This window comes from Falco rusticolus, chromosome 6, assembly GCF_015220075.1.
Source record: "Falco rusticolus isolate bFalRus1 chromosome 6, bFalRus1.pri, whole genome shotgun sequence".
NCBI classification, from domain to species: Eukaryota; Metazoa; Chordata; class Aves; order Falconiformes; family Falconidae; genus Falco; species Falco rusticolus.
Window position 1 is genome coordinate 65,744,213 of NC_051192.1, and position 22,685 is coordinate 65,766,897.

Consider the following 22,685-nt stretch of genomic DNA (forward strand, 5'->3'; position numbering starts at 1 on the left):
TAGATATATTCTAAGGGGATTTCCTGCTCAAGTCACCTCTTGCCTCATCTTTTCTCAAAAAATAGGACTCGGGAGCTTTTCAGAAAGATTTTTGCACCTGTTGTATGTCAAAAAGGTAAATGCTATATACAATGAGTCACTGCCTCTAGACATTTTTTTAAAGGTTGACAAAATTTTAATCACAAAATTCACTAATTATGACCTTCAGAGTAACCCACTTACATTTACATAAATTCTCTTTTGCTGATGCTAACTATTCCCTATGGAATGCTGTGTTCCCGTAATGGATGTACATGAGTTTCATGCATCATCATATGTGGAATAAAGATTAAGAAAACAAAAATGCCTTTGAAATTCTATTAAGTGTAAAAGGTTATTCAACCAGTAACAAAAGATGTGAAATACTTTATGTATATATCCTGACTAGTACCTAGCACGAGGCAAGTGAAGATACACAAAGCGTGGGGGGTGAACAATAACGCAAAAGCAGGCAAAAATAATTTAGTCATAAATTCTGTGCCAGAGCACCACAGAAAAATTGCTTTGTAGACACTGCAAACTTAAGAACTGCACCGCAAACTTCTGAAGCAAATGTGACCTACAAGTGGCTTCATCTCTACCACCCCTCTGGTGACCAAGTTCTAACCCCACCATCCAACAGCACTCCTGCCAAAAAAAGGAGTGCCTAAAACCAGCTAGTTTGGTACTGTTCTTTCAGAGAAAGTAGTTGTCCTGGTTCTGAATGGGATAGAATCAATTTTCTTCTTAGCAGCTGGTACAGTGCTGCACTTTGAATTCAGCATGAAAATAATGTTGATAACACATTGATGTTTTAGCTGTTGCTAAGCAGTGCTTACTCTAAATCAAGGACTTTTCAGTTCCCCATGCTCCGAGCAGACGCACAAGAAGCAGGGAGAAAGAAGAGCCAGGACAGCTGACCCGAACTAGCGAAAGGGATATTCCATCATTCTCAGTATATAAACTGGGGGAAGTTGGCTGGGGCTGGCTGATTGCTGGTCAGGGACTGACTGGGTCAGTGGGTGGTGAGCAGCTGTGTTGCGCATCACTTTGCTTTTTTCCCCTTGGGTTTTATTCCTCTCTCCCTCTCTTCATTACAATTATTATTATTATTATTACTTTATTTCAATTACTAAAATGTTCTCATCTCAACCTAGAGGTTTTACCTTTTTCCGATTCTCCTCCCCATCCTACCAGGGTGGGATCAAGCAAGCAGCTGCATGGCACTTAGTTACTGGCTGGGTTAAACCATGAGTCTTAATTCACTACTAATACACAAACTATGCACCTACTACTGCGCTCAACAGGATTTCTGAGGCAAAGGTAAAAAAGGGAAAAGTCCTGATCATCAGTAAAGCTTTGGGAAAATCTCAGGTACAAAATGAAAGGAATCTAAAGTTTTCACAACATTTTTTGTTAATGACTGTGTTCTAGCATTTTCAACTCTGAACGAGTTTGTATCATTACATTCTCTTGTCAAATGCAGCAAAAGGTCAACTCAATAAATACTTATACAGAAAATCTGAAATGGTAACAGAACAGCTCAACATACAGATAGATGGGTAGTTAATGGAGTGCAGTGGAAATGTTTCACATTATCAATTTTTATAGAATGTATATAATTTTTTGTAAAACTTTTTAGGATTGCATACTTGGTAAAGTATTGATCTTACATATTGGTGAGTGAAGCCACACTATTATGATTCATGCAAGGGGAAGGAATAACCCATTACCAATCTACATTATCAGAAGTGGTGTCAGAGTATGTCAGAATGATGAATGCGACTCCAGGCCAACTGAGACTCCATAAGAATCTGATTTATTTCCTATCACAACTAAGGACTCAGCAGTAATAGGCATTCAAAACTATATTACTTCAAAATGTACTTTATTAATGTATTATTTCTCAACCACTTAGTACTTCGTTCATAGCATGTGACCAAAAAGCATTCCAGTGGGATCCTTAGTAGGTACATCAAGGGTGATGACAGATCTCTCAAACAAAATCAGAAGGAAGCTGGCCCATGGTACAGTCAGTGTAATGACTTTTCAAACCATGATGTATATTACTATTTCACACAGGAGCTAAAACTCTATCATCTCTTTCTTCTCTTTCTTTTTGAAACTCCTGACATAACTAGTACCCTGCAAGAAATTTTACTGTAAGCACCCAGCAAACTCATCCAGTGAATTTCTATTACTTACTGCTTATTAAACAGACTGCGAACTTCATTTAAAATCTGAGAAACACCAACTGTTTCTGCCTTCTTCCTCAGCTTACTTGTAATCCTTCTAAATAGCAGACTTAATTTTTATTTTTTTTCAGACAGACAAAACTGTATGTATGCTCTCACATAAGCGTGTTAACTGGGGAAAACAGAAAAGAAATAAGCTTTTACCACTGGTAAGGTTATCTTACCACTCCATGTAAACAGTACTTTGTAACTTCAAGTCAAATCAGACAAGCAAATTGCTCATGATAAAACCCACAGCATTTATGCAAGCCACTCATTCACATGTATTCTGTAAATACTCGTGTTTATAAAAAAGAGACTCGAAGATTTCTAGTTAAGTACATTTCCAAGATGTGTTCCTGTCCCCAGGTAAGCTTCTTTTTAGTTAAATGATATGAGGTATAAATAATATATCTAATTCAGTTCCTACATTGATAAACTCTTTTTCTGGTTTAAAAAAATGACCATAAATTTACTTTAGATTTAGTAAAGCTTTCTATTAGTTCAGCTTATATAAAGTGCTAATACAACTTATACACACTTCTCAGGAAGAAACACATGGCAGTAGAAAATGCATGTGAAGATATTTAATTGCCAAAATAACCCTTTAACTACTGGTTAACAGTTGTGTAAAAACTGACACTACCACCTCCACTGAGTCCTCTATTACTGCATTGTCACCAGCATCCAAAATCTTTAATTTTCTCCACCTAAGAAAATGGAACCTTTGAACTCTGAACTTGTCTGAAACAAAAATATCAGGAAAGAGCCTGAAAGAAGCAACAAGTTACTAAAAATCCTTTCACAGGGTGGATGGTTATGAACCTTTGTTCTCACAGGACTCAGCAAGGTGACCTGTGTGCATACCATGGTGGAAGAGAACATTGTGAGCATAATGGGTTTGAAACACAGCCCAGCAGAGCTCCATGGAGCGAACGGGAGATGAAAAAGGCAAAGGCAGTCTGTCATATGAGTCCCATGAACCTTCATCAAAGCCACATCAGAGCAAAAAAATAAAGAGAATCACAGAAAGTGATGTCATGGAATAGTTAATTCTGAGCTAAGAATTTTGGTCTAAACAACAGCCTGTGGATTTGCTGTTCTATGACATCACCATATCATGTTGCATCGAAGGCTTGTAATCCAGCCTTTTTCTGCTGAAAAAACAACAGTGCAGAGAAGTTAATTCCTGTTGCTCAAAAATACATGACAGAAAAAGAAACTGCACACAAATCTACAAAAACACAGCTTCCACTCTATCTTGCAAGACACGGAAGTTTAGCTTTCTGATAAGTATTCCTTAATATTTTAATATGAAGCTGGTGACAAATAAAAAGGAGTGAAGAGTTAAAAAAGGCATGTCAGATTTTAGAAAATACTGGAATTTTCATTTTACATTGTCTAGGTTAGCAAGAAAGCAGTTGGGAAGAGGTAAATTATATTTGTTGATGACACTAGCCGATCAATACTAATAGAGTTATGAAGCTCTGAAAGGCAGGTTGTAGAATTCAGAATAAAAAATTTTATTAAAAAACAGATTGACAGCAGGGAAAAAAACCCCTATACCTTCCTCAATAAAACCAGTTACATTACGGGGAAAAAAAACCCCAAGAAAGTAAGATTGACTACATTAATACTATAACTGTAACAGAAATACATGTGCTTGTTAGATTAAGAATATTATATTGTCTGAAAGGTTTCACCTACTTGTTTACTGTTAGGCCACATATTTAAGGCACACATGTAACACATTTCTTTTTAATAGGTTCCTATACAAGTAGGCATTTTTATTCCTGTGAAATCCCACTAGGAATAATTTTATATAAACACTGGATTTTGACATGCGCTGCCTTTTGACAAAACTATTTGGAATCAAACCCATATCCTCTATTGTATTTCACTCACTACTGAATTTAACAAGGCAACAGGTCAAGGAATATTCAAAACAAGCCAGCACATCCTGTAATTAAAATGTTTACTTAAAAGCACAGGAGAACGGATTTTGCTCTCCATGGTTCAGATTTCTAAAGAAGTAATGCCCTCTTACACAGCAAAACCATGTCAACTAAGCTTAGATGATTTCAACAAAAGGCGATACCCTACAATTACTACTATGTATTGAAATTTAATTTTTAAGTCTTATTCTAGCTTGATGATTTACAGTTGACCTCTGCTGCTTCTTTTTAGAGGCTTCATAATTTATCTATAAAAACTTCATAATGGAAAAATGGTTTAATTTTAAGACTATTCTTTTCAGAGCTATCACTTTTAAATACAGTGAGGGAATTTTTTCAAAGAGTATGTTTTTTGATTGTCACTTTGGGATGAACTAATCTTATTCATGTATATATTATCAGCATACAAAAGGCAAAACAAAAAAGTGAAAAAAGGCCTGCTGAAAGGAAAATGGATACTCCAAAAGCATGGTAACAGATGGAATAAATAGTAAGATCAGGTAGAATTTTCCAAGACCACAGATTTCCATTTCTATTTCTTTATGAACAGCTGCACATTTTCATAAATGTCATAACATAAACATCACCTCATGTCAATCAAATTCAAACTGCAGCCCTCATCTGCAGCCCTTTTAGATCAGTAAAAAGAGGATTCCAATGGCTAGCCATTTTATCTTTGGATTTTCTTATTGCAAAATCAGTAAGCAGAAATGCTTTCTCATCTGCCTTCTACAGCTTATTCAACAAATCTTAAATACCAAAAAACATCAGTACGGCAAATTAGAAATTACTGAAAGTATAAAGTGGGATCTTCTAACAGTAAAAAAAAAAACAAACCAACCAACCAAACAAAAAAACCAACAAAGAAACAAGCCCTTCCTTCATTGGGTAAAAGGGAAATACTGAAAATCCAGTTTCAGAAAGATACTCTGCTTCACACATACCTATACACAGAGATGCATATCCTTTCATTTATATGGACACACACTCTTTTACATACTTCTAATCCAGCATATTTGAATAAATTATAAGGAGATTTTTAGGAATAATGATGTTGTAACTTTGAATCATAGTCTCACTGACTGTCAATTAAAAGTACACTTAAAAAGTTTCCAAGCTTTTGTTTATTACTTTCATTCAGGAGCCACTGAAGAAGAGGTAGGAAACTAAATGTTTGTAACCACTGAAAAAAAATGTTGAAAATTTTATCTGAAATTGCATGTTTCCATCCTCCTTACAATTTAATTGGACATGACTTAAGAATATTCTTAATTAAGATCTGGTTTGGAAAGGTTTCAAAAATACTTTTTCAATAAGTTATTTGCACTGAAGCAAGGAAAACATAAAAACATAAAAGAAAAGAATGCAGAAAAACCTTGCAACAATTTCCCTACCACAAAGAGATCACTGTAAATCTTACTGATAACTGTAGTACGGCAGAATTTAGAAATTAGTTACTCATTCACTTTTAAGAAATACTATATAAAGCTGGTACTGTTTACATTGAGACTACACAGCCTTGGGAAAGAAAGCACAATTAAATATTTTAGCAGCACTCTACCCCCGGAAAAGTATACATACATTTCTTAACTAAAATATCTGTATTACTTCAGAAAAAATGTATATGCATGTCTGACTGTTCTGAATAGCCAGCTGGAGCCACAACACTTGAGTGATATCCATTCAAGTCGTACTAGCTGATTTCATAGGTAGAAGGTATCTCTGAAGCAACAGAAGAACAAATAGTGAATGTAAGAGTCAACAGAGATGTACACAGTACTGAAATAAAATAACTGGAAAACCAGTTTCTTTAGAGGCTTTAGTATGTTTGTTACTGTCAACATGAGCTTGCACGAAGAACTCTTCTGAGCACCTGCCAAGACTGAAGCAGCCTGACATGAGAGTATAAGTTCAGGCACAGCAGCTGAGAAAGCCAGTACCACATGTAACAATGACTGGAATCTTTTTTATCTTCTGTTTTCCTGCAAAATTTATTAATAGATAAGAGTACTATACACACTACAATTTCATTAGTTTGTGCATTTCTTCTTTTATCTCTTGTTTTTACCTTGATTAATAACTTCTGCCTCCCCACGCACCACAATTATTTTTCTTTTTTCCCCCCACACCACTTCCCAATCTGCTACAGTTCTCCCACTAACCAAAAGCTGATGAGGATGGAAAAAAAAAAAAAGGGGGGGTATTTATAGCATCATCTAAAATTGTGCTGAGGAAAAAGGAAAGGAATCTTCAGCAAGGCTGCCTGCTACTAGCACGGCCAAGTCAGAGAGAAGAAAGGAAGACAATAAACTCAATGTCGCCAAACGTCACTGTTGAGGCATCACTATGTTTACTGGGAAAGCACATAGAGGATAATTTCCCCAATCCACGCCTGTCCTTCCTTATGGCACAGGCCGACACTCAGAAGCAGGACCAAGCTTAAGAGAGCAGTAGATCTTGGAACTGTACATAGTCCTCCCTACTGCACAACAGTCCAGATGTCTGTAAAATGCCTCTTCCAGGTATTAGAGAAAAATTATGGATGAGTACACAGTGTCTCTGCATCAACGGACATATGACAAATTTTCTATTACATCTTTTGCTACTTTATAAGCTTATTAAATGTAATAATAATATTATTGATTTATTACATTTAACCTTAGACATCAGCACTGAAAAGTGGTTTACAACATGGATTGGAATGACAGTTTTAGACCATGTATGATAGGATTCCTTTATGGTGATCTGAATTTCAAAACAGAATAAAAGAAACCAATCAAGAGCACTGCTTGAGTAAATAAGGACACATAAAAATGAACCCTCAGTATTTTTTGTATCAATTCCTTCATTTATTTCTGTTAAAACTTCAACTATAGCGGGTATTAGTGAAGTCATAAAAGCAGTATACACCTAATGAAATATGCTAAAATAATAGTTGTGATGTCTAGACTCATACTACTTTGAGAGAAATATATATATTTTTTATATATATAAAATTACATAAAATATATGTGTTTTTTTTAACTGTCACTCTCCATCTGAAAGCATTGGCCTATTGCAGCACATACTAGTGTATCCCTACGGTTGCAGCACAGCCACATGTACAAAAATCCTTGTGCTAGAATTAGTAACAGAGTTCATGAGAAGGTGTGCAGTACAAGATCAGTTTCTAGAGCACAAATAACTAAATACTTAGCAGTACGTTCCTTATTTAGGCACTTTCCACCAGACAACAGGAGACAGACCTTCTCTAACATGAAATCAAACAGACCCAACTTTGCTAGGAAGTAAAGAAAGGGGACGTCACTGGCAACTCCGCTCCAAGAGGAACAGAGGGCCCAATATGCTGAGCGGCCCCAACCCACAGGGAAGGCTGCTGCCTCCTGGGGCTCGGGTAAGGGATGTCACTAGAGAACTCCCCTGCCTGGTACAGCCCTCTGATCACCATCCATTACTGGTCTTCCAAGTGGGCAATGATGAAATCCACATGACAAGAAATCTGAGGGCACTCAAGAGACCTCAGAGGCTTGGGGCAACTGGTTAAGGGATCAGGAGCACACGCAGAAGTTTTCTTCTGTCCTGCCAGTTGCAGGGAACGACAGGACGCTTACTCAGAAAGTCACACAGATCAGTATCTGGCTCCAGGTCTGGTGTCAATGGCTAAATTTAGTTTTTCTTGATCACAGTTCAATTTACAAGGCAGCAAGCCTGCTGGCTACAGATGGGGTTCACCTGTGCCAAAGGTGGGAAAAGGATCCTAGGCCAGGGGTTAGCAGTGCTCATCGAGAGAGCTTTAAATGAGATCCAAAGGGGAAAGAGAATAAACCCAAGCTTGTTAGAGATGAGCCTTGGGGGCAGCATGCCAGGGTTGGAGGAGAGATCAACAGCACAGCTGAGGTGTGTCTTGCCAGTGCCCAAAGCGCAGGCAACAAACGGGAGGAGCTGGAAGCCATCGTGCAGCAGGAAGACTATGGCATGAATGCTATCACGGAAACGGTGGGATAATTCGTATGACTGAAGTGCTGCAACGGATGGCTACAAACCCTTCCGAAGAGATAGGCTACGAAGGAGAGGTGGTGGGGTAACCCTTAACATCAGGGAGCGTTTTGACTGCCTAGAGCTGAATGATGGTGACAACAGGGTTGAGTGTTTATGGGTAAGAATCAGCGGGAGGGCCAACAAGGCAGATATCCTGGTGGAAGTCTGTTATAGACAGCCCAAACAGGATGAAGAGACAGATGAAATATTCTACAGGCAACTTGGAGGAGTCACAAGATCGGAGTCATAAGATCACTAGCCATTCTCTTGCGAGGGACTTCAACTTAGCAGATGTCTGCTGGAAACAGAACACAGCAGAGAGGAAACAGTGTAGGAGGTTCCTGCAGTGTGTGGAAGACAACTTGCTGACACAGCTGGTCAGTGAGGCAGCCAGGGGAGATGCCCCACTGGACCTGCTGTTTACAAACTGGGAAGGACTGGTAGGTGATGTGGTGGTCAGAGGCAGTCTCCGGCACAACAATCATCAGATGACAGAGTTTTTAATTCTCAGAGAAGTAAGGAAGGGGGTCAGCAGAACCACTGCCTTGGACTTCCAGAGGGCCGACTTTGGCCTGTTTAAGAGCCTGGTTGACAAAGTCCACTGGGAGACAGTCCTGAAGGGCCAAGGGGTCCAGGAAGGCTGGACATTCTTCAGGAAGGAAATCTTAAAGGCGCAGCAGCAGGCTGTCCACGCATGCCAAAAGACGAGCTGATGGGGAAGCAGACTGGCTTGGCTGAGCAGAGAGCTTTGGCTGGAGCTCAGGGGAAAAAGCAGAGTTTACCAGCTTTGGAAGAAGGGGCAGGCAACTCTGTAAGGATGTCACGAGGTTATGCAGGGTGAAGATTAGAGAGGCAAAAGCCCAGCTAGAACTCAGGCCACAAGGGATAAGGAAAAGGCTGAGGTACTCAATGCTTTCTTTGCCTCAGTCTTTAGTAGCCAGACCAGCTTCCCTCTGGGTACTCAGCCCCCTGAGCTGGAAGACGGGGATGAGGAGGAGCAGAACGCAGTCCCCACAGTCCAGGAGGAAACCGTCAGTGACCTGCTGCTCCACTTGTCTATGGGGCCAGATGGGATCCACCCGAGGTTACTGAGGGAGCTGGTGGAGGAGCTCACCAAGACACTCCATCATTTATCAACAGATCTGGTAAACTGGGGAGGTCCCAGAAAACTGGAGGTTAGCCAACATGACACCCATCTACAAGACGGGCAGGAAGGTGGATCTGGGGAACTACAGGCCTGTCAGCCTGATCTCGGTGCCAGGGAAGGCAGATCATCCTGAGCACCATCACATGGCACATGCAGGACAGCAGGGGATCAGGCCCAGCCAGCATGGGTTTATGAAAGGCAGGTCCTGCTTGATGAACCTGATCTCCTTCTACGACAAGATGACCCACCTTGAGGATGAGAGAAAGGCTGTGGATGTTGTCTACCTGGACTCTAGTAAAGCCTTTGGCACCATCTACCCCACCATTCTCCTGGGGAAACTGGCTGCTCATGGCTCAGACAGGTGTGCTCTATGCCAGGTTAAAAGCTGGCTGGATGGCTGAGCCCAAAGAGTGGTGGTGAATGGAGCTGGTCACACGTGGTGTTCCCCAGGGCTCAGTACTGGGGCCAGTGCTCTTTAAAATTCCTATCAACTATCTGGATGAGGGGATTGAGTGCACCCTCAGCAAGTTTGCAGATGACACCGACTGGGGTGGGAGTGTTGATCTGCTTGATGGCAGGAAGGCTCTGCAGAGGGGTCTGGACAGGATGGACCAATGGGCCGAGGCCAGTTGTATGAGGTTCAACAAGGAGAAGTGCTGGGTCCTGCCCCTGGGTCACAACAACCCCAGGCAATGCTACAGGCTTGGGGAAGAGCGGCTGGAAAGCTGCCTAGAAGAAAAGGACCTGGGGGTGCTGGCTGATGGCCGGCTGAACGTGAGCCAGCGGTGTGCCCAGGTGGCCAAGAAGGCCAACAGCATCCTGGCTTGTATGCAAAAGTGTGCATTCAGCAGGACTAAGGAAGAGATCATCCCCCTTACTCAGCATTGGTGAGGCCGCATCTCAAATCATGTGTTCACAGTTTTGGGCCCCTCACTTCAAGAGATGTTGAGGTGCTGGAGTGTGTCCAGAGAAGGGCAACAAAGCTGGTGAAGGGACTAGAGTACATGAAGAGGCTGAGGGAACTGGGGTTTAGGCTGAAGAAAAAGAGCCTCAGGGGGGATCTTATTGCTCTCTACAACTACCTGACAGGAGGCTGTGGGCAGGTGGGGGTCGGTCTCTTCTCCCATGTAACAAGTGACAGGACAAGAGGAGACGGCCTCAAGTTATACCAGGGGAAGTTTAGATTGGATATGAGGAAAACATTTTTCACCAAAAGGGTGGTGAAGCATTCGAACAGGCTGCCCAGGGAGGTGGTGGAATCACCATCCTTGGAGGTATTTAGAAGACATGTAAGTGTGGTGCCTTGGGACATGGTTCAGTGATGGACTTGGCAGTCCTGGGTTAACGGTCAGATCGTATGATTTCAAAGGTCTTTTGCAAGCTAAATTATTCTATGAATACAGATGATGCTGTATCACCACAAGGAGAATGAAAAAGGGAAAGGGATAAAAACCACCCCTATACATATAAATTTCTGGTCAGGGGAATAAAAGTCCTATTTTTACTTGTGTACAGGCTTATTTTTTCCCCCTCTGTAATTCCAAATAAAATTATTTTGAATTATTATAGCTTTAGACCACTGATTTTGGTAGCATGAACTTTTCTGTAATTTACTGGTCTATTAACCAGAAACAAGACAAAATTATCATGATAACAATATCATAATCAAGTATCAGCATTTTAAAGCTCTATTTTAATTGTTGGCCCTCAATCTTTCAGAAACACACAGGCATTATTAATGGAAAGGATATCTCAGGTTAGCCAATCTATCATATGCGAAATTTATGAAGTAGCATGAGGAACATAGAAACAAACACTATGAAGTGGGTCAGTCTGTAAACGTAAAGACAAAACCCTAAAAAAAAAAAAAAAAAAAAAAAAAGGTAAAAGAGGTTCCTGACATCCATTAGTCATGAGAACAATGAGAAAAATTCAGCTTTATATACCCCACACAGTACAATGGAGAGGAAGTAATCTGGAAGAGAGCTCCTGACCCAAGTACCTACCTATTACAAAACAAAAAAAATTTTACATATAATCAGACTGCAGACTTCTTGGCTTCTCTCCACAGATGAATTTAGAAGAAATACATTTATAACAGATTAAGATTTTACTAGAAAATGAGAATGGTTTGCTGTCTGCCCCATATCAAACAGGAATGATCAAAGAGTGACCTAATTTCACTGGCTGATACAAGGATGCCTGCAGATTCCACCTTCCCAGACGGTGCACACCTACAGGCAACAGAGATGACTGAAGAAATAGAGATTGTGGAGATCAGGAAAGGAAGACTTCAGAAAGATTAGACCTTGCAGCCATGATAAAGACAACAGTAATGGGATCCACACACAGCATGGCTGCAAATGCCATACAAAATCTCAGGACAAAACTTATTAGTGGTGCTGCTGAAAAGGAAAGAGCTTTGGAAGAACTCCAGAGGAAAATTAAGAGGATACTGCCTGCCATGTTAAGCTAAACTAATGGAAAAACCATTGTCAAGTCCTCCTACATTTACTTGGAATTTCAATTCTTTGAGGTATATTTCTCAGAGATTAATGGATGAGGGACTATCCTCACTGCTATAAGAAGCTCAGGTATATAAACTTTCCTTACTTCAAGCACAGGAAACACAGAAAACTTTCTAATTTATTACATTTCTTATTATGACTACTTTGACTACAAAGAATTTATGCAAAATATTGTATGTGTTACAATTAATGTATACATTACTTATATTTATACTCTCATTTCTTAAATTGGTTTTTAAGTGCTTACTCCATTTATATACCATGAATCAAAATTAAAATGTTGAAGCAAACCTCTTCCTTTTATGCTTGTTACACCACAAAATGATATGTAAAATTACCAAACAGCAGTGGATTGTGGTTTCATACTAATACATTTCAACCAAAATACATGAATGATTAATATCTATTTTATTATTTAAATTAGATGGTTAATGATGCATGTATACTAAATTGCTTTATCCATAATCCAGCGCTGCGTAGTTTAATGTTAGCCAGAAGAGAACTGCTTGTTCTCTACTACTTCCCTGCAAACAGCATCTCTCTCTCTCTCCTCAAAACTACGTAAGGAAGGTTTGATAGCTGTTCCCACATCTTAATCACATTGTATTTATAAGAGGTATCTACAACCAGCCAGTGTGCTCCATCCAACCTTGATCTTACTTTCCTTACAGATGATCAGAATATGGTACTGGTTGGTAGGTTCAACTGTTAAAAATGAACTGAGGTGTATAATTATGAAATACGAGTATTTTCTTTCCTTATGCTCACCTTTTTACCATAGATACCCTCAATAATGTGTATGAAACAGCTGCAGTCATTCAGTGGTTACTGCAAAGATGGTTTGGATCCAAAGTTCAGTGACAGGATGGATGCCTGCAACAGCTGGCTGGAACTGTTGCTACCTGTATACTCTGGCACAAAGACTGAAATGTCTCAAATATTGACATGACCTGCAAGGATTCTTTTCTTAGGCAAAATAACTTATTTTTAATACCGATAAAGATGGAAAGCATACATACAGACTGGGGAAGACTACTTCTGTGCACCACTGCATCATATGCAAAGCCGCAAAATAAAAAACAGTTCAAAGAGTTGTCCAACCTGATGACCAGAACCTCTCTCACTTACAAATAACAGATCTCCTTCTCAGCAGACTGAATATATTCAAGGCAAACCAGGAAATTTTTACCTGTGATTGCCTGGAAAATGATGAGTAAGGTCAGAGGTACTTGTTCTAGGCAGTCCACACTGGCCTTGCTGGGCTACAAGCATAATTCAAGGACGATCCTTTGCATCACTGAATAAATCAAACAATCTTCTGCAAAAGATCCTGAACTTTCTTGACACCAACTTCCCTTCCTCAGCAACCTCAAAATTTCAGTATCTTTCTAGGCTACCCTACTGAGACTACCAGCATCTTATGTAACATGGACTACATTTTTTTTTCAGAGGGGCGCTGCCTATTACCACTGTTACTTATAACTGTGCCATTATACATTGTGGTTCAAATATGACAGCCAACAAACAGCAAGATCATTTAACAGTGTACTTCCATCAGAGTTATTTATTGTTAAATAACAGATTTAGAAAAAATAAAAATTCAAAATAGCCTGAAGAGGAGTGAAATTGCTCTTAAAAATAGCAATTTTTCAAATCCAGGCTCCTGGAGTACTAGGATACCCTGGGTAGTGGAACTATTTGGTTAATCTATGGGCTACTGGGAGCAGTGGGAATCAGTGCATTTGTAACTTGAGATAAATCTCTTACAAATAATTGAGGCTGGTGGTGTCTTTTTTCCTCTTCAACAATGGGATACATTGTGAATTACTGATTTTTATTTAATTTCAATTACTTAGCAAATAATATTACATTTAACAGTTTTTTTTAATTAAGGAAATTATCAAATTGGCTCTAAATTTGGTTAATTTTTTTTTTAATCCTAGAAGCCAGGAAACCCAAGAAAATAAAACCTGCGTTAGCATGTGTGCAAGGAACATGCGAGTGTTAAAAATAGCATAGTGGTTGATGGATAGATTTAAGAGGAAAAGCTTACAGATTTTGTTACCACAAACTCATCACCTTTCAGTCTATTTCTGCATAAAATGAACTATTAAAGTTTGGGGTTTTTTTTTACTTCAATACCCTAGAACTACTTTATTATATTTAATTGTTAAAAACATTCCTCTTTCAAATCAGTGCTATCTTTTCAAATCAGCATCATGAAATACATTGCCTATCTATATCACGATGGAATAGTCTTACCCCCTGTTACTACTTATTGCTACCTCCATAACGCAAATACTTTAACATAGTAGTCAATCATATTCTTCATGGGAAAAAGAAAATAAAAATGCAAAGTTCACCAGTGCTTTAGAATTGAAAAAAATAACCGATTCCATTATTTTGGATAAATTTTTTTGGTTACCTTTTTTTCAATGATGGTTATTTTTTATTATTTTGGTTAAACAGGCAAAAATTTTGTAAATCAAATATCATACCTTTTCGTCCGGGGTATACATGAGGGTAATATTCGTAATAAAGATCAGGCTGGTCTAAATTTCCAAATGGTTCAAATTCCATTTCTGCATTTTGGAATAGATTCAGTTTTACCAGCAGTGCTAGTCTCACAAACCACAGCTAAAAATTAACATATGCAAAAAAAAAGGAAAAGACAAGGAATGTTAGCAGCTTCAGTCACAAGCCACATTCAATTTCAGCTTTCTAAGTTTTTATGATAAAGTTGAGTGAAGAGTTTCTGTGTTACTTACTGATAAGAATCAGGATTTATGTTTACATGCTCTTTCACAAAATACTTTTCATAAGATCATTACAACAAAACACAGAGGACTGATGTTTTAATTGTTTGTAAAGGTACTGAGATTCTGAACATGAAGTTTAAAAACTGGCCTGCTTCAAAATTAGAACATCTCTCTTTAATTGAGTTAGCATGTAAGAATTATCAAACTGATTTTTACTTTTTTCCCCAATTTTATGCAATTCTTAAAATCTGTTACGATTTTGGTGAAATGCCATGAGCTTTATAGTTACTAGGGCCAGAAGCATACACTGTCATCTGGTCACATTTTATTCAGTAGAACACTTGTAATGTTTCATGAAACTTTATTAATTTGGGTTCTTATTTTCTTACCATGAAACATAGTTCTAACATCTGAAATCTTACTATAAAGTTCACCATTTAGATAGTGTCCATGAACCTTAGCACAGTGAGTCTTCCAAGACAGCAAAACATATTCCTTTTCACTAGTGTGATTACCTTTAAAAAAATACAATCAAGATAGAAAACAGTATTGTTTTAAATGAAAACCTAAGTAAAATTCTATTTTATATAAGTAAACAGAAAAAGTGACTTGCTACAATTCTTTAATAAGATCACTTTTTAGGCAACATAGGAAAAGAAGTTTGGCATGTTAAAAAAACATGCCACTGGGAATATTGTTGGAAAAAATGACAAGGGTGTATGTATCTTTCTTTAAACGTACCTGTAAAGAATCTGTTGTATGGCTAGTAGGTAGTCCACTTTTTTTATAGCCTTGACCATGTGCAGTTAGAAGCCGCCCACACAAGTCAACTGCTGCCCTCCAGTTTTTACTGCTCTGGGAAGAAGAAAAGAGTAAGTAGAAAAATCATAAAGTCTCTAAAATGCACAACTGCTTATTTTGCCTGAAGCAGCTACATATACCCATCAGTAATAATGACAAGGTCAGAGAGCTGGCCGATGAGCAGCAGAATGCCATTTGTCAAAGCTGCACGTTTAATTAGGCAAAAACTGAAATCAAGCATTACTATTACAAGATCACTAAAACAGATGAATATACAACACGATACAGTATTCTAAACTTCTAGCTATACTGGGTTTGCTAATATATTTGAACATACTAGAATATTCACAATTTTTTTTTCTCCTCAAAAGGGGAAAAACATTGCCAACCATATTTCAATAATCACATCCAAGTTACTCTACTGATACAAGTTACTCTACTGAAACAAGTATTTGCTTGTTCCTACCCCCCTGGCTTCAGTCTTTCAGATTATAACCCCTAGTGCAGTTCATTTAATAAAAACAGACTGCCCTAACAATGCCCAAAGCAGAGAATTCTTATCAATTAAGAAAAAAGGACAAGAAAAAATGCAATGCATAAAATGATAAATTCAGAATAATTGTTTCACCTATAAAAAGTAAACATCCGAATTTTCATCTCACAGCTAACTTCAAAATATTCTTAAATTTATTTTTTAGTCACAAAACAAACTAATTCCTAGTTAGACAAGTCAAACTGTCTTGTCACACTGTCATCCCATTAGTGTTTCTGCCTTGTATGTGCTAATGGAACCATTTAAACAGGTAACACTACCAAAAATTTAAAACACAGACTAATGCTTCACAGGTTTTAAGCCATCATACCTTTCTATCATACAGAAAGGTTTTTCAAGGAACATATATTCAGCAGGTTGGTATAAAACAAATACATCTTGTTCCTGAAAGTAATGTTTTTTCAATTGTTTCTTAAAACCATAAAAAAATAATGATAAATGTAACACAAAACTGTCATGCTGTCTGATGAAATGTAAAGGAATACAACATATTTACATTGGTGCTTGCCAGTGAAAAGGTACTGACCTTGAACTGGGATTTTATTAAATTCTCGCCAATGTTTAGAGTTTAGAAAACATGTCAATACAGGCAAACAGTTATACAGAACAACTACTAGGAACAGCTGAAAGGTTTTCATACTCTTTAGCACCCATTTTGCAGCCATATAGTTCAAAGGGTCACTATAGAGATCATCATGCACTAATCAATCACCTCATCTCTCTCCACTGCACTGTCAAATCCCAGACAAAAAATTGAGTTCCACTGGAAATGCAGAAGTTGGCTGACAGCAAGACCACGAAGCAGCATAGCACCTTCTGAGACATCTACACTCTTATGGAAGTGCAGGTATCGATAATGCATTTGTGTATCAACTTAGAAAAGCAGAAAGACACGGACGTGAGTTACCTAAAATTTATTGCTCTTCTGCAGGGACAAATTAATTTCTTATTATCCTTAGAAAAGAAATGGACACAGACTCTAAAACCACTCAACTTTTCTTTTCAAATGAGAGTTAGGATCCAAAAGTAATAATGGAACATTTATGACAAACTTAGGTGCTACAATTCTTGAAATTCTATTTCAGGCATAGAAAAAAAATACTTCTTTACAGAACAAGATAGCCAGGAGAAGCAAATCTGACAATCATTGTGAAAGCAGTCTTTGCCGGAAAATGAAACAATATTCATCATGACTTCAAAATCAGAGCTGCCTGCTGGTCATGGAGCGTAATTCTCTGTGGAAGCTTACTAGAAGGCTGCTAGCAGTATAACTTAATTTGAAATTAGCAGGACACATTGATGTCTCTGGCAAATTGTACTAGACTTACAGTTGCCTGAGTTGCCAGTCCACCAGAAATCTTTGTCCTGTTATTTCAAACACCCCTCAAAACCTCGGAAGTCAGTCACTTTCACATTTCCTGTAGTCTACAGCCACACAGTTCTAACAACCTGGGTCCATTGTTGCTAAAAGCAATAGGGATAAATTCCGTTTGTAAGTCATATGTAGAGGCTCAAAGCAAATATGGATACTACTGCTTCAGATACAGCATCAAAAAAATGGAACAATATTCTCAAAGAATAAAATTATTATTCTATGATGATCAGGGCATGGTCATCCAGCAACAGTTGTGTGAAAAAACTATTTTCTCCTACAGAAAATACTATCAACCAAATATTATTACCAAATTGTTCGCTAACACAGTATCAGCCTAGCAGAAGAGAACTTCCCTCCACACATGACATTAGCAAATCTTTTTTTCACAGAAAGTATGGAACTATTCTTCCTTAAATGAAAGCCACCAGCTGGTATGGCTTCTGTGAATCCTACACACTACTGGTACAGATGTTTACCATGTGAAGGGATTTTTCTGGTCTCTAACAACATGAACAAAAAAACCCCAAAACTAAAAAAAAAAAAAGAAAACATCCCAAAACATTTCAGTACTGACTGCTGTACACACCCCAAAGCTAGGATAAGCAGACTAGACACCCAATAGACAATCCAACTGCATTATTCCTTGCAGAACTTCTCTGTTACCCACAAAATCAAAAGAGGTCCTCAGTGAGGTTTATATACAGATGGCAAAACTGGTAAAACAGGTTTCAAATAAAAAAAAAATATATATTTTTCTTTAAGACAGACAGAACCAGTCCAGTTATTTTTTATCTTTTCATTGAAGTTCTTAAACTGCCGGAGATTTTAATACAAGGACTTTAGGTTTAAATCAAAAAAAGCAGATGGTAGTGCCTGGATTTTGTCAGACTATTACCCTATAGAGGTAGGCACTAAAGGCTTTATGTAGCTTGAGGTGGTAAAACTTGCATGTTATAGAGCCCCACTGCCTTCCCCCTCCTCTTCCATGACAGCTTATCTTGCACACAAACCCAATGTGACTTTTTTGGAACAAAAATAACAGTACATTTATTAACTTACTGCTTCTTTTGATTGCAGCTTTAAGAAATAAAAGATTACGGTGTAAGGTGATGCCCTGGTTTTAGCTAGGATAGAATTAATTTTCTTAGAACCTGGGGGAGTGCTGTGTTTTGGATTTGGTGCCAGAATAATGTTGATAGCCACAACTGAAAACATCACTGTGTTAAGTAACATTTACGTTAAGTCAAGGACTTTTCAGTTTCTTGGGTCCTGTCAGTGAGAAGGTCCAGAGGAGAGGGACACAAAAAGCTGGGAGGGAGCATAGCCAGGGCAGCTGACCCAAACTAGCCACAGAGATACTCCCTAACACAGAAAATCATGCCGAGTATATAAACTGGGGGGAGTTGCCAATCGCTGCTCAGGGACTGGCTGGGCATTGGTCAGTGGGTGACAAGCAACTGTATTATGCATCACTTGGTTATTTTCCCTCCTTCCCTCTGGATATTATTCTTCTTCCCTTCTTTCTCCTTTTCGTTATAATTGTTGTGCCTATTAGTATTTTTATTTTATTTCAATTATTGAATTGTTCTTATCTCAAACCTCAAGTTTTACCTTTTCCCCTGATTTTCCCCATCCTGCTGCAGGGGGTAGTGGTATATGAGCGAGCAGCTGCTTGGTACTTAGTTGCCATCTGGGGTTAAACCACAACATGCAATCAACTCTCACCTCCTTATTTTACTGACTTACGCTCCACTATTTTCAAAATAAGAACCTGACTAAGGCTATCATGATCCCCTTTTAATAAAAGCAATAAAAGGAAACAGCCTAAAAACCACCTGAAATGGAGTCAGCAATATGAGTTCTAAATTCTGATAAATTAAAATCTAAAGGTCTAGTAATGCTTCTGGTCCACTTGGTCAAAGTTAAAAGTAACTGTGATATTCTGTACATCCCAGTGCCTTCGATATGCCAGTCTTCTACAAAGAGGGATGAAGAAATGGGATGTAGGAATACTAGGGCAGAAGAGAATTCCAGTTACTAAAACTAGAATGTTTCTAGTTCAAATACAAGAATAGCACTGAAGATGTTATATTTTTTAGATTCAGAAATGAAGAAAACTTCTAATGAAGTAAAATGACCCAATACAAGACAAAGTTGTAGTCTGTCTGGAAAACCATTTTTTACATTTCTTCCTTTTCTAATAAAATGTCATAAGAACTTCAGTTATCAGAGTTTTCACTATATCTGAAACACTCTGGTTTTATTCTATTATGAAGATATTCACTGATTTGGACTGAAAAAAATTACTACTGAATAGCTGAATACACTTTTTCACATACATAACAGTTCCTTGGAAGTCTTATGCAGGCCAGTTTTGCTTTATTTTTTTAATTACTGTTGAACAAAGATCTCAGACGTATGATTGCATAAGTGTTCATGTTTCTTCTTTGTATACAATGCTGTACATTGTCTTCTTGAATGAAAGCAGTGAAGCTCAGAATATGCAACAAATATGCCTAATACCCAGGTGGAATTCTTCTGTCAAGCAAAAAGAATCACACAGACTGGACATCTACAGAAAAATGTGTTCAATGCAAAGGAAACTCACCTGATACATGAAGACAATTTATAACAGTATTAAGGTATTAAGTCTCTCAGGAAAACAATTTTCACTTGAAGGTAAGTCACTCATATTTTATCCAATAAATTGACGCTTCTTAGTGGAAAAATGCAACCTCTCCCACAAGACCCCAGTTACTGCTTGTGCTACTTGCATCTCTCAGCTCAAATCAGCTACAAAAATGTTAGAAATTGCTTACTGATTTCGAAATAAAGGAATGTCCACCTATATCTTTAAGGATCATTTCTAACTTAAAGTGAATATGTATGCCATACCACTATATCCAAATTTGTTACACTTGAAAATATATGTAAGATCAAGCATTAATCACGTGCAAAAGTAACTGTATATGATTTTTTTTTAAATAGACTCAAAGGGAGCCATTAACTCTACATGTAACACCATTAAAGTGATTAAAATGTCCTCCTCCACTAGCTATGACATTCTTCTCCCCTGTAAATTACATTGGTAGAGCACTTCCACGTCAGTTAAGAAAATGTAGTTAGTAACCCTTTCCTAGTCTAGTAGCTTGAAGAAATGATTGCATACTTAAAAGCAAAACTTGCGTATTTATAGTGGCAAGATACAGTAGGGTTTTTTTGGTTTTTTGTTTTTTTTTTTTTTTTTTTAATTAGGTATGATAACTATCAAAGACTATCTCCCTATGGCTGCAAACACCTCACAACTCAAAACACCACAAAGGTCTCTAGGAAGAAATATTATGCTGTTTGTTCAAATGAGGGTAAACAATCTAAAATATGGAATAACAGGAACTAACATAATTGCAGCTTGCACCTTGTATGTATAATGTTTTTGCTGCTATAAAATGAAGTACCGCTGTGAAGACAAGCTTTAGCTTACATTTATTTGCTCTAGAGGTAAATGCATGTTCCTACACCAGATTAATGAAACTTCTCAAACTGAAAACTCATATTTTATTTTCTATTGAAATACATAAACACTTAAGAGTTACACATCTGTAGAGGTTATTTACAAGTTATCACCTCAACGATAAGCACCTAGGTTTACAGAGTTACTTTGCTGAACCACTCCAGCACTCCTACAGCTCTTAAAAGCCTCAAAGTTGTAAACTACTTCCAGTGCACCACCTCTGTAGCATTACCCTACCAGTAAAGCATTTCCAACACACTGTTATCCATAGCAGAAATTTAAAATGTGAAAATACAGTTGTTCAATAAACCAACTATGCATCTTTGGGTTACTGGTATAAATCTCACGCAAAACTGAGACCAAATTCATGCTGAACAAACAATTTTGTTAGCTGAGTTCAGTTCCTAGTGAGCAACTATTTGTCTTAAGAATGATATTGCTGCCAGCAGACTCATCAGAAAAGGCGCTCCTTTGCAAGTTCAGCTTACTACCTTCTTGATAACCCTTTTTCTTCCCTGACAACTAATTGTACTTGAGAAAACTTCTGCAGACTGTTTGCACTATGATCCCCCCAAAAGGACTTCAGTCTCCAACACTCTTTGCTACAAGCACTAACTTAACCTTACCAACAGAATTGGGTTTTAACTTGTGTAAGTAAATATTTATTACTGGAACTTTTAGAAGGAAGGTGACAAGTTACTGATGCAAGGATGTACACTGGAATCAACCCAATTTAACATATTATTTTGTGACCCTGCTGAATGGAGCTAGAATATGCATTTGAAGATGTAATCTAGGAATTACTGTCAAAATACGAGGACCATACCACTAAACAAGAATCAGATGATTTACAGTATCAGAATAACAGAAAAGGTAAAACACAATCATTAACATGCAAAGTCATGTAACTTACAATATAATGTGCTGAGTTCTGGACAGTGATAATAAAAAGATGTTAGCTTGAATTGCAGGAGATTCTAAGAGCTCCTAGGATGATTATGAAGATGCCCATAATAAGATGACTAGAGAAGTTATTTTCGCCTTAAAAAAAAAAAAAAAAAAAAAAAGGAAGTGGAAGTGGAAGTGTCACTGCTGTCTACCCATACAAAGTAGCAGAGGAGAGGAAGCAAATCCTAAGAAGAAAAAATGACTTAATCTTTTTTCTAATCAAAGATAAAGTTGTTTACAACAATTTAAGTGTTTTGATCTCATGTTGCGTTTTGAGAGAGGGCTGATTAGAATTCCTTTGATTTTCAACCAAAGGAATGAAGTTCTGGAATAGCTTTTGAAAGTAGCAGCAATGTATCTGTATTTGTTAACACAGTCAAATAAGCTAACAGAAGCAACTGTATGATGGAAGAGAGGAGCTCCAGAGTTGCAGATGAAGACATGTGTTATGAAGATTTGGGATACCGATGAGCTATTTAGCATGCTTTCCCCATCCACACAGAATTAAAACAGCAACGAGAGACAAATGAAGCGTTTTCCTCTGGAGCAGACAGGCTTTGCATTTTATTTTTTTCCTTTCCTTCCCATAGTAAGATCAGGTTCACCCAAGACTATCTGAGAATTTTAACCTAACAAATTTCTTCATAACAGGACTTCACATTCACTTGTGGTTTCACCTGCCACCAGTGCCTTCCTACAGCACGTGACAGTTTGAGATTTTTAGATGGGATCCCAGTTTTACACATCTAAATTCAGATGCGATCAGCAACTGTGCTGATTAGATAGATCTCTTTTGACTAAAGAGTTCAGGTATGAGC

The 22,685-nt window shown here is 37.9% G+C and overlaps 1 protein-coding gene across 3 annotated transcripts in view; it reads right to left on the minus strand.

Annotated features, from left to right (window-relative positions):
• TRAPPC12 (trafficking protein particle complex 12) overlaps nucleotides 1–22,685 on the minus strand; it is a 62,443-nt gene that overhangs the window by 31,057 nt on the left and 8,701 nt on the right. For all 3 annotated transcript variants that reach the window (XM_037392351.1, XM_037392352.1, XM_037392353.1), the window contains exons 4-5: nucleotides 15,421–15,534; nucleotides 14,419–14,557 (exon numbers count right to left, since the gene is read on the minus strand). In XM_037392351.1, coding sequence (XP_037248248.1) covers nucleotides 14,419–14,557; nucleotides 15,421–15,534 — 253 coding nt within the window. The remainder of the gene's footprint in view (nucleotides 1–14,418; nucleotides 14,558–15,420; nucleotides 15,535–22,685) is intronic.